General features: G+C 53.9%; 1 protein-coding gene and 1 long non-coding RNA gene across 3 annotated transcripts in view; one reads left to right on the top strand and one right to left on the bottom strand.

The window, feature by feature from the left end:
- Nucleotides 1–10,314, top strand: part of PCSK6 (proprotein convertase subtilisin/kexin type 6) — a 125,367-nt gene extending 115,053 nt beyond the window's left edge. For both annotated transcript variants that reach the window (XM_014593384.1, XM_027766060.1), the window contains exons 17-20: nt 1,620–1,723; nt 5,563–5,692; nt 8,214–8,326; nt 9,780–10,314. In XM_014593384.1, the coding sequence (XP_014448870.1) occupies nt 1,620–1,723; nt 5,563–5,692; nt 8,214–8,326; nt 9,780–9,877 (445 nt within the window). In that variant the 3' untranslated portion in view covers nt 9,878–10,314. The remainder of the gene's footprint in view (nt 1–1,619; nt 1,724–5,562; nt 5,693–8,213; nt 8,327–9,779) is intronic.
- LOC106736454 (uncharacterized) overlaps nt 10,095–10,320 on the bottom strand; it is a 1,172-nt gene continuing 946 nt past the window's right edge. Inside the window, exon 2 of the long non-coding RNA XR_001371468.2 lies at nt 10,095–10,290. This is a non-coding gene — a long non-coding RNA (uncharacterized LOC106736454). The remainder of the gene's footprint in view (nt 10,291–10,320) is intronic.

Below are 10,320 nucleotides of genomic sequence, written 5' to 3' on the forward strand. Positions count from 1 at the left end.
ACCCCCCAGGGGGGATGGCCGCACCGCAATCCCTTCTCCTCCATTCTCCTCTCGGGATCTTGGGCACACACGCACACGCGCCCGGCGTGAGTTTTAAGCCACCAGGTCTGGGACGCGAACCACGGTTGACTACGTGGGAGTCCAGTGACATAGCCATTACGCTAACTGCTGGTTCCCTTGGAGAGGTTCTTGCTGTGGCGCGCGTGTGCTCGCCAGACAGACAGAGACAGAGAGACAGAAACCGAGAAGTAACCCCCCAGTGGGGATGGCCACACCACAATCCTTTCTCCTCCATTCTCCTCTCGGGGTCCTGGGCACGCACGCACACACGCCCGGCATGAGTTTAAGCTACCGAGTACGGGACTTGAACCACAGTTGACTACGTGGGAGTCCAGCGACATAGCTATTATGCCAACTGCTGGTCCATCTCCTCTTGGGATTTTGGGCACGCACACACACACACTCGGCATGATTTTCAAGTGGTTGGGTCTAGGACTTGAACCGTGGCTGGCCATGGGAGAGTCCAGCATTTTAACCCCCATACCACTTGCTGGCATCTTATGCAGCATTTGGAGAATCGGTCAAAGCACCAGTGGATCATATCCTATCCTGCTGGGCTTCTGGCCAGAGGACAAGGCGCTCTCAGGGACATCGGAGGCACATGGTTCAGGAGCATTGCGGTGAGGACAGAGTGTCCCTCGAGCAGGAGCCACCAAGAGAAACACAGCTCTCCTGCCTTTGGGCGCCCGGAACTGCCCTTGGTCTGGCTCTCCTCCCAGTCCTGCCCACGTGGGTTGCGTGGTTCACCCACCCTCCCTCCTCCCCGCCACTGTCTTCTCTCTTCCTTCCGCTGCTTCCTGAGACTGGGGGAGCCTTGATCCCCAGGGATGGGCTTTAGACAACTGTTCTCCCTGTTCTGCTAGGCTCAGCCCTGGAAAGTGCAGCACACATTTCCTTTTAAAAGATTTTATTGCGGGGTTGGAGGGAGCAGGTGGCATAGTGGTTAAGGCGTTGGACTCCCACACAGTTGACGGCAGTTCGAATCCTGGACCCAGCGGCTTGAAACTTACGCTTAGGCACGTGTGTATGTGTGTGTGTGTGTGTGTGTGTGCCCAAAATCCCAAGAAGAGAATGGAGGAGAAGGGATTGTGGTGTGGCCATCCCCCCTGGGGGGTGATTTCTAAATTTCTATCTCTCTCTGTCTCTCCAATGAGCACACATGCCCTATAGCAGCACTTGGATCTCATATGACCAACTACACAGCTTGGGTCCCAGACCCAGTAGCTTGAAAAACACACCAGACACATGAGCATGTGCACCCAGAATCCTGAGAGAACAGGGAGGAGGAGTCTGGCTATCCTCCTAGGGGGTGCTTCTCACTTTCTCTCTCTCTCTCCAGTGAGCACACTCACCCCGTAGCAAATTTTTAAAAGTAAAAATATTTTGGGACCAGCAGTTGGCGTAATGGCTATGTCGCCGGACTCCCATGTAGTCAACCGCAGTTCAAGTCCTGGACCCGGTGGTTTTTATCTCTTCTCAGGAAGGCCAGTGGAAGACTAGCCAGAATTCGGTTTGGGTTTTGGAATGGAGGTGGACACCTCTCTCTGTCTTTCCAACAGCCTGGCACGGGGCAGCTGCATTCCGGACTGTGAACCGGGCACCTACTTTGACTCGGAGCTGATCCGATGCGGGGAATGCCATCACACCTGCCGGACCTGCGTGGGTGAGTTAGGTCGCCTGCAGAGGCCTCCGTTCCATGAGGCCCATGGGGTTGCCAAGTAAACAGGCCAGCTGTGGAGTTTTTTTGTTTGTTTGGTTTTTTTAGATTTTTTTTTTTTTTGGAGAGGTTTTTGCTATAGGGCGCATGCGCTCACCAGACAGACAGAGAGAGACAGAGAGACAGAAAGCGAGAAATCACCCCCCCAGGGGGGATGGTCACGCTGTAATCCCTTCTCCTCCATTCTCCTCTCGGGATCTTGGGCACACACGCACACATGCCCAGCATGAGTTTAAGCCACCGGGTCTGGGACGCGAACTGCGGTCAACTACGTGGGAGTCCAGTGACATAGCCGTTACGCTAACTGCTAGTCCCCCTATTTTAGATATTTTTGCTATAGGGCATGTGCGCTTGCCATAGACACAGGCAGAGGCAGAATGCAAGAAATCATCCTCCAGGGCGATTGGACAGGCCGCAATCCCTTCTCCTCCATTCTTCTCTCGGGATTTTGGGTACACACGCACACGCGCCCGGTGTGAGTTTAAGCACCGAGTCCTGGACACGAACCACGGTCAGCCATGTGAGAGTTCAGCGATATAGCCATTATGCCATCTGCTGGTCCCGGCCAACTGTCTTGAAAGCGTGTAAGCTCTGGGACTTCACAGGCTTCCGTGTGCATGACAGCATTAAAACACAAAGGTGAGGGCCAGCAGGTGGGATGGAGGTTAAGACACTAGGTTCTCACACAGCCGACAGTGGTTCGAGTCCCAGACCTGGTGGCTTGAAAATCACACCAGGTGTGTGTAAGTGTGTGGCTAAAACTCTAGGAGGAGAATGGAGGAGAAGGGATTGTGGTGCAACCATCTAACCTGGGGTTGATTTCTCACTTTCCCCCTCACTGTCTGTGTGTGTGTGTGTCTCTCTCTCTCTGGAGAGATACGCCCGAAGGCATAAACCTCTAAAAAAAAAAGGTGGCTGGGACCAGCAGTTAGCATAATGGCTATGTTGTTGAACTCCCATGTAGTCGACCACAGTTCGAGTCCCGGACCCGGTTGCTTAAACTCACGCCGGGCGCGTGTGCGTGCGTGCTTAAGATCCCGAGAGGAGAATGGAGGAGAAGGGATTGCGGCATGGCCATCCCCCCTGGGGAGGGGTGATTTCTCGCTTTCTGTCTCTCTGTCTCTCTCTGTCTTTCTGGCGAGCGCACGTGCCCTATAGCAAAAACCTCTCAAAAGAAAAAAGAAAAAGAAATTTTAAAAAACATGGTCAATCTTATGCTATATTGAAGAGGACGTGGATCGTGGTGCCCAGTGCATTTGGTGGGTGACCGGATGAGGACAAGCCCCATCCAGATCCCGTCCAGGTCCCCAGCACATCCTGGCACAGACACTGTGATCCCACGCGGGGTGCCCATCTGTCAGGGTTACTGCAGCAGGTCCAAGTTGTGCCTGCCCGACTTCTGCACTGGGATTGGGCATGGGTCAACAGCTGGTAGCCGTGAGGTACAAGCACCTGTTACACGTGTTCCCGGGGCGAGGGGCGATGTCCCAGGCAGCAAATTAAAACACCATGACTGGGGCCGGCAGTGGCGTAGTGGTTAAGGTGCTAGACTCCCACATGACCAACCACAGTTCGAGTCCTGGACCTGGGGGACACGATCTAGCAGGCAAGACTCAAGGAATAGAGAGCGGGAGGCACTGCACACCCCCTGAGGCCGTCTGTGCCCTCGGCCCTCCTCGTGGGCCCTCAGCCCTCCCTGCCCAAGCAGATGCTCCCGGGAGATAGGTGACAGGAGGAGTGGGTGGGCCACAGAAGACAGGAGCCTCCCATCTGGAACCACACAAACCACACAGAGCCCCGAGCATGTAGGGGACAGCACATGGGGAGGACCTCTCCATTCTGCGTCCCTGCAGAGGTCCATGAGCCCAAAGGCGCTCTTCTGCCTCTGGTTCAGAAGCCTGTGGTCTCCTCGGCTTCACTTTCCCGATTGTCCACGGAGGAGCTTAACCTGGATAACCCCCAGTTATCCCCTAGGCTAAACGCTATGGTTTGAGCTATGGAGCCAGCCCAGTCTGCATGCCTGGGGGTTCCCCAGGGATCTGGAACCTTCGCAAAGGGATCTTCCTTTCTCGTGGCAGAGAATCTGCGTCTTAGAGTTGTTGCACGAGGCCGGCTGGTGGCATGGTTAACGGGCTAGATCCCACATGGCCAATGCATGCTTAGAGGCCTGGACCCAGCAGCTTGAAAATCATGCCAGGTGCCTGTGTATGTGTGTCCAGAATACCAAGAGGAGAGGGGCCAGCAGGTGGCGTGGTGGTTACGGGCACTGGACTCCTACATGGCTGACCGTGGTTCAAGTCCCGGACCTGGTGGCTTGCTTTCTCACTTTCCCTATCTCTCTCTCACTTTGTCCCTCTCTGTTCAAAATAAAATAAAATAAATAAATAAATAAACAAAGTTAAATAAAATAATTCTTTTTTTAAAAAACTGTTAAAAAAGAAAGACATGTTACTAAAATGATGTTCCCATTCATCCCTTTGATTTTTTTTAAATTAATATATTTATTGCTCTTTGCTAGAGGGGACATGTGCTTGCTGGAGAGAGACAGAGACAAAGAGAGAGAGGGAAAAGGAGAAATCCCCCCCCCCGGGGGGATGGCCACATTATGATTCATTGTCTTCCATTCTCTGGGACACACACATGTCCCTGGCATGATTTTCAAGCCACCACGTCTGGGACTTGAACTGCAATCAGCAGTGTGAGAGTCCAGCATTTTAACCATTATGGCACCTGCTAGCCCCAGTAACATATCTTATTTAATCTAATATATTTTAAATATTGTCGTTTCCAGGCCAGGAGTTGGTGTGGAGGTTAAGGCAGTTGGATCCCACATGACCAACTTATGCAGTTCAAGTCCCAGACCCGGGAGTTTGAAAAACATGCCTGGCCCATGTGCCTGCATCCCCAAAATTCTGAGAAGAGAATGGAAGAGAAAGGCTTGTGGCATGGCCATCCCCCTTCCCCCTGGGGAGTGTTTTCTCACTTTCTCCCCTCTGTCTCCAGTGAGTGCACATGCCCTATAGCAAGTTAAAATATATATTTAAATATATAGCATCATTTCCACATGTCTCAATATCAAAATCAAATGAGCTATGTTATATTCTCTTTTTTTAGCTTTTTCTTTCTTTTTTTTTTTTACTGTAGGGCATGTGTGCTTGCCAGAGAGACAGAGAGAGACAAATAGGAATAAATCACCCCCCAGAGGGGATGGCCATGCCACAATCCCTTCTCCTCCATTCTCCTCTCGGGATTTTGGGCATGCACACACATGCACCTGGCATGAGTTTCAAGCTATCGGGTCCAGGACTCGAACCACGGTCGACGATGTGAGCGTTCAGCGCCTCAATCACTATGCTACATTCTTTTCTATGAAATCCTGACTATGAAATCCAGGATGTGTGTATTTCATGCTCCCAACCCGTCTCAGTTCATCCCAGCCCCGTCCCGGGTGCTCGAAGCCACAGCTTCCGGCAGCCATAACTGCTCTGGCCCCAGGAGAGGGGAAGCAGCCATTCAGAGAGGACAGAAGTGTTTGGAATCAGGGCACGGATGGTGGAGTGTGTGTGCACCCCACGGTCAGCCCACACCACTGATGTCCCCATCTGTGACATGGGGGTGGCCAGGGTGAGGATGGCCCAGCCCTGCGGGGCCCCTGGGGACTGCTCAGTGTGGCATGGCTGCAAGAGAGGGGAGGCGTCTGATCTCACGGGCCCTGGGGCAGCCCTGGGGTGTGGCACATCCGCGGGCAGCTCTCTGACCCCTGCTTCCGTCCCTGCACCCCTCAGGGCCGAGTAGGGAAGAATGTATCCACTGCGCGAAAAACTTCCACTTCCAAGACTGGAAATGCGTGCCCGCCTGTGGCGAGGGCTTCTACCCAGAGGAGATGCCCGGTTTGCCCCACAAGGTGTGTCGAAGGTAAGCGCCTCCCTCCAGTGCAGACTTGCGAGTGGGGTCGTCGCAGGCAGCTGAGTCTGGCGAAGGGCCGCCTTCCGGGGACCCAGTGGGTGGGAGTGCCAGAGCTCCCATTGCACTCCGGAGCAGCAGACAGACGGGCATCCAGGGATTAGAGAGCCATCGGAACCTCACAGCTTTGCTCATCTGATCGATGTTTGTTGAGTGCCTACTGGTGAGTATGACCCGGGAAACAGAGCAAGCTGCTGGCTGGAAGTTCACAGTGGGAAGGAGACCCCGCAGGAGGGCCCCCCGGGCCTGACTCAAATCATCCCCAGAATAGACCCCGCAGAAGAGCCCCCCGGGCCTGACTCAAATCATCCCCAGAGTACTCTGGAAATGGAACTGTGAGGGGGGCTGGCTTTCCTTCTTTCTTTTTTTTTTTTAATTTTTAATTGAGGTTTTTGCTATAGGGCGCGTGCGCTTGCCAGACAGACAGACAGAAACAGAGAGAGACAGAGAGACAGAAAGTGAGAAATCACCCCCCAGGGGGGATGGCCACGCTGCAATCCCTTCTCCTCCGTTCTCCTCTCGGGATCTTGGGCATGCATGCACACGCGCCCGGCGTGAGTTTAAGCCACCAGGTCCGGGACGCGAACCGCGGTCGACTACATGGGAGTCCAGCGACATAGCCATTCTGCCAACTGCTGGCCCCCCCTTCTTTCATTTTCTTTCTTTCTTTCTTTCTTTTTTGTTAAATTTTTGCTATAGATTATGTGTGCTTGATGGAGAGAGACAGAGAAAGGGAGAAAGAGGAGTTAGAGAACTCCCCCCTCTCGGGGGGGAAGGCCACACCACAGTCCGTTTGCCTCCATTCTCCTCGTGGGATTTTGGACATGTATGTACCTAGCATATTTTTCTTTTTTGTTTTAAAGAGAGATTTTTGCACTCACTGGAGAGACAGAGAGAGACAGAAAGTGAGAAATCACCACCCAGGGCTATAGCCACGCCGCAATCCCTTCTCCTCCATGCTCCTCTTGGGACTTTGGGCATGCACGCACATGCGCCCGGCATGAGTTTTAGGCTGCCAGGTCTGGGAATTGAACTGTAGTCAACTGCGTGGGAGTCCAACCATGTAACCATGACACCATGTGCTGGTCCCTAAGGATTCATTTTATTTAATTTTATTTATTATCATTATTATTGTTTTTGGTAGTGCCTGAGGGAGACAGAGACAGTGAAAAGGAATGTGAGAAATCACCCCCCAGGGGGGATGGCCACACCAAAATCCCTTCTCCTCCATTCTCCTCTTGGGATCTTGGCTGCGTGCCCAGAGTGATTTTCAAGCTTCCAAATCCTGGATTCAAACCACTGTCCCCCACGTGGAAGTCCAGCTACATAACTGCTACATCTGCTGGCTTCTTTAATAAACTTTTTGGAGAGGTTTTTACAATAGGGCAAATGCGCTCGCCACAAAGATAGAGACAGAGAGACAGAAAGCGAGAAATCACCTCCCTCCCTGGGGGGGATAGCTACACCAAAATCCCTTCCCCTTCATTCTCCTCTCTGGATCTTGGGCATACACGCACACAGGCCCAGCGTGAGTTTATGCCACCGGGTCCAGGACTCGGACTGCAGTCAACTACGTGGGAGTCCAGTGACATAGCCATTACGCCAACTGCTGGTCCCATGTTTGGGTACTGTTTGAACCTGCTACTTAGTGACCATTTTGTTACATTGTGATAGAAAACCAGGGCCAGCAAGTGGTGTAGTGGTTAAGGCACTGGACTCCCATATGGTTGACCGCGGTTCGAGTCCTGGACCTGGCAGTTTAAAATTCACTCCAGACCCGTGTGCCCAAAATCCTGATAGGAGAATGGAGGAGAAGGAATTGAAGCATGGCCATTCCCCTGGAGGGTGATTTCTCACTTCTATCTATCTATCTCTGTTTGTCTCTCTGGGGAGCACACACGCCCGATAGCAAAAGATCTCTCTCTTGGGCTAGCAGGTGGTGTGGTGGTTGAAAGTGCTGGACTCCCACATGGCAGACCAAGGTTCAAGTCCCAGACCTGGTGGCTTGGCTTTTCACTTTCCCTCTCGCTCTCTCTGTCCCTCTCCGATCAAATTAAAATAAATAAATAAATGAAGTTAAATCATTCTTTAAAATATATATATATATCTCAGGACCAACAGTTGGCATAATGGCTACATCACTGGACTCCCATGTAGCTGACCACAGTTTGAGTCCCAGACCCAGTGGATTAAACTCATGCCGGGCGCGTGTGCGTGTGTGCCCAAGATCCTGAGAGGAGAATGGAGGAGAAGGGATTGCAGCGTGGCCATCCCCCCTGGGGGTGATTTCTCGCTTTCTGTCTCTCTGTCTCTGTCTGGCTGGCGAGTGCACGCGCCCTATAGTCAAAACCTCTCCAAAAAAAGGAGGACCAAAGTCAAAGGGGGCTGGGGTGTAGACAGGGGCTCTGGCAAGGGGGCCCAGAACGGCCAGATATCTCCCCAAGCCTCAGCAGGAACCGGCATCTTCCCACAGGTGCGATGAGAACTGTCTAAGCTGCGAAGGCTCCAGTCGGAATTGCAGCAGGTGTAAGACGGGCTTCACGCAGCTGGGGACGTCCTGCATCACCAACCACACGTGTAGCAACGGTGAGCACCAGGGGTGGCCCCACAAGGCATGTTGCCTCCGTTGCCTTGTGGCTATGCATGGTCCTGCAGCTCAGCCTGCAGATCTCGGGTCACAGAAGGCAAGGCAAGGGCCGGCAGGTGGCGTGGTAGATAAGGCGCTGGACTCCCACATGGTCAACCGCGGTTTGAGTCCCAGACCCTGCGGCTTGAAACTCACACGAGGCACGTGTGCGTGTGCATGCGCGTGCATGCCCAAGTTCCCGAGAGGAGAATGGAGAAGAGATTGCTGTGTGACTATCCCCACTGGGGGGGTGATTTCTCACTTTCTCTCTCTCTGTCTCTCTGGCAAGCTAAAGTGCCCTATAGCAAAAACCTCTCCCAAAAAAAAGGAAGAAAAACATGCTGGGTGCATGTGTGTGCAAGCCCCAAAACCCCAGAGGACAGCAGAGGAGAAGGGACTTCAGTGTGGCCATCTAACCCTGGGTGGTGATTTCTCACTCTCCCTCTCTCCAGCAAGTGCATGCGCCCTATAACAGAATCTAAAATATAAATAAGGACCTCGTTCTTGTCCTGTTCCCTCTGTCAAAGCCACAAGCCCCAAGCGGCCTGAGAGTGGTGATTTCCCTTAAGCGTAATAAGGCCTGGTGGGGTTGGGGGTCGTCAGCCTCAGAACTGAGAGGACAGAGCCCAGCGATGGGGCCACCCAGCTGGAATCCCAGCTGCCCATAGGGAGACCCAGTATTTGTGCTTCAGGAAAGCCCTGGTTCCAGGGGGGTGGGAGAACACGGACAGCATAGCCAGACAGAAACTCTGAAAGGCTCCCAGGTTAGTGCCCAGTTTGGGGATTCTGGGCAAGAGGGATGGTGGACGTGAGGTCTGGTGCAGGGGCCATTAGCAGGTGAGCTGAGGCAGAGAATGAGAGCCACCCGCTCCACAGTGTCCGAGGGTCAGGGCCCCTGCTGAGACCCGGCAGAGCCAAAGCCAGTGAGAGCCTGGGGACACCCTAGACCATGAGGTGGCCTGTCTTGTTGCTTTTTTCTTTTGGTTTGCAGAAGCATGTCCCTTCAGAGGCCAGGAGGTTTCCTTTATAGGAAGTCACCTGCCCAGATGATGTGCCCAACCCATGGAAGTGAGGCTACAGCCCCGCTCTGCCTTTTCGGGGTGTCCCCAGGCAGCAGCTTCCCTTCCTGCCCCCTCTAACCCTGCGTGTCTGCCCCACCCCGAGTCGGTCTCCTGAGCCTCCCACCAGCACTCTCCCTGACCCTATCTGTCCCCTCCGTATCTTCCATGTCACTTAGACTCAGTGAGCGCCCCTGTACAGAGGTGTCACCTCCGCCATGCCAGGCTCCTGTAGACAAGCACTGGGCAGGAAGGGGATAGAGGGCTGTCCCCTGGGATGTCCTGGAATGATTGAAGCCATTTTAAAGGCCCCGGAGTCTGACCTCTCCCTCCTCTCTCTATCGCGGGGCCCCAGCTGACGAGACCTTCTGCGAGATGGTCAAATCCAACCGGCTCTGCGAACGGAAGCTCTTCATCCAGTTCTGCTGTCGCACGTGCCTCATGGCCGGGTAGGGGTACCAGCGGCCCGCGAGGACGGGGCACCTCCTATCCGTCCATCCATCCGTCCACCTTCCTCCAGACTGTCGGCCAGTGCTGGCCCCGGGCGGTGCCCTGCACCTGACAGCGACACCTCTCAAGAACAAGGCCCTGCTGCAGCATCTTGGGGCACCCAGACCCGGCAGGGGTGACCCTGAAGACGGCGTTCCTCCCACGGCCATGCCCTCTCGCACTCTGCTTGCTGGCTACCAGTCTTCTAGCAAAGGCCAGATGGGAGCAAAAGAAATTCCAGAAATCCACAGCGGCCGCTTGGGAGCTGCTTCTGGGACCCTCCATTTCTGACATCTTCGAGACCAAAGCAGAGAAGAAAGCCACTTGGCTAATACACCACCCCTCCCCGGGCTTCTGCGTGCGGCTTCGTAGCAAACCTCAGCTGGCCCTCTGCAGCACCCTGGCCA

Source organism: Tupaia chinensis, unplaced genomic scaffold (genome assembly GCF_000334495.1).
Source record: "Tupaia chinensis unplaced genomic scaffold, TupChi_1.0 Scaffold140464_1, whole genome shotgun sequence".
NCBI lineage: Eukaryota > Metazoa > Chordata > Mammalia > Scandentia > Tupaiidae > Tupaia > Tupaia belangeri.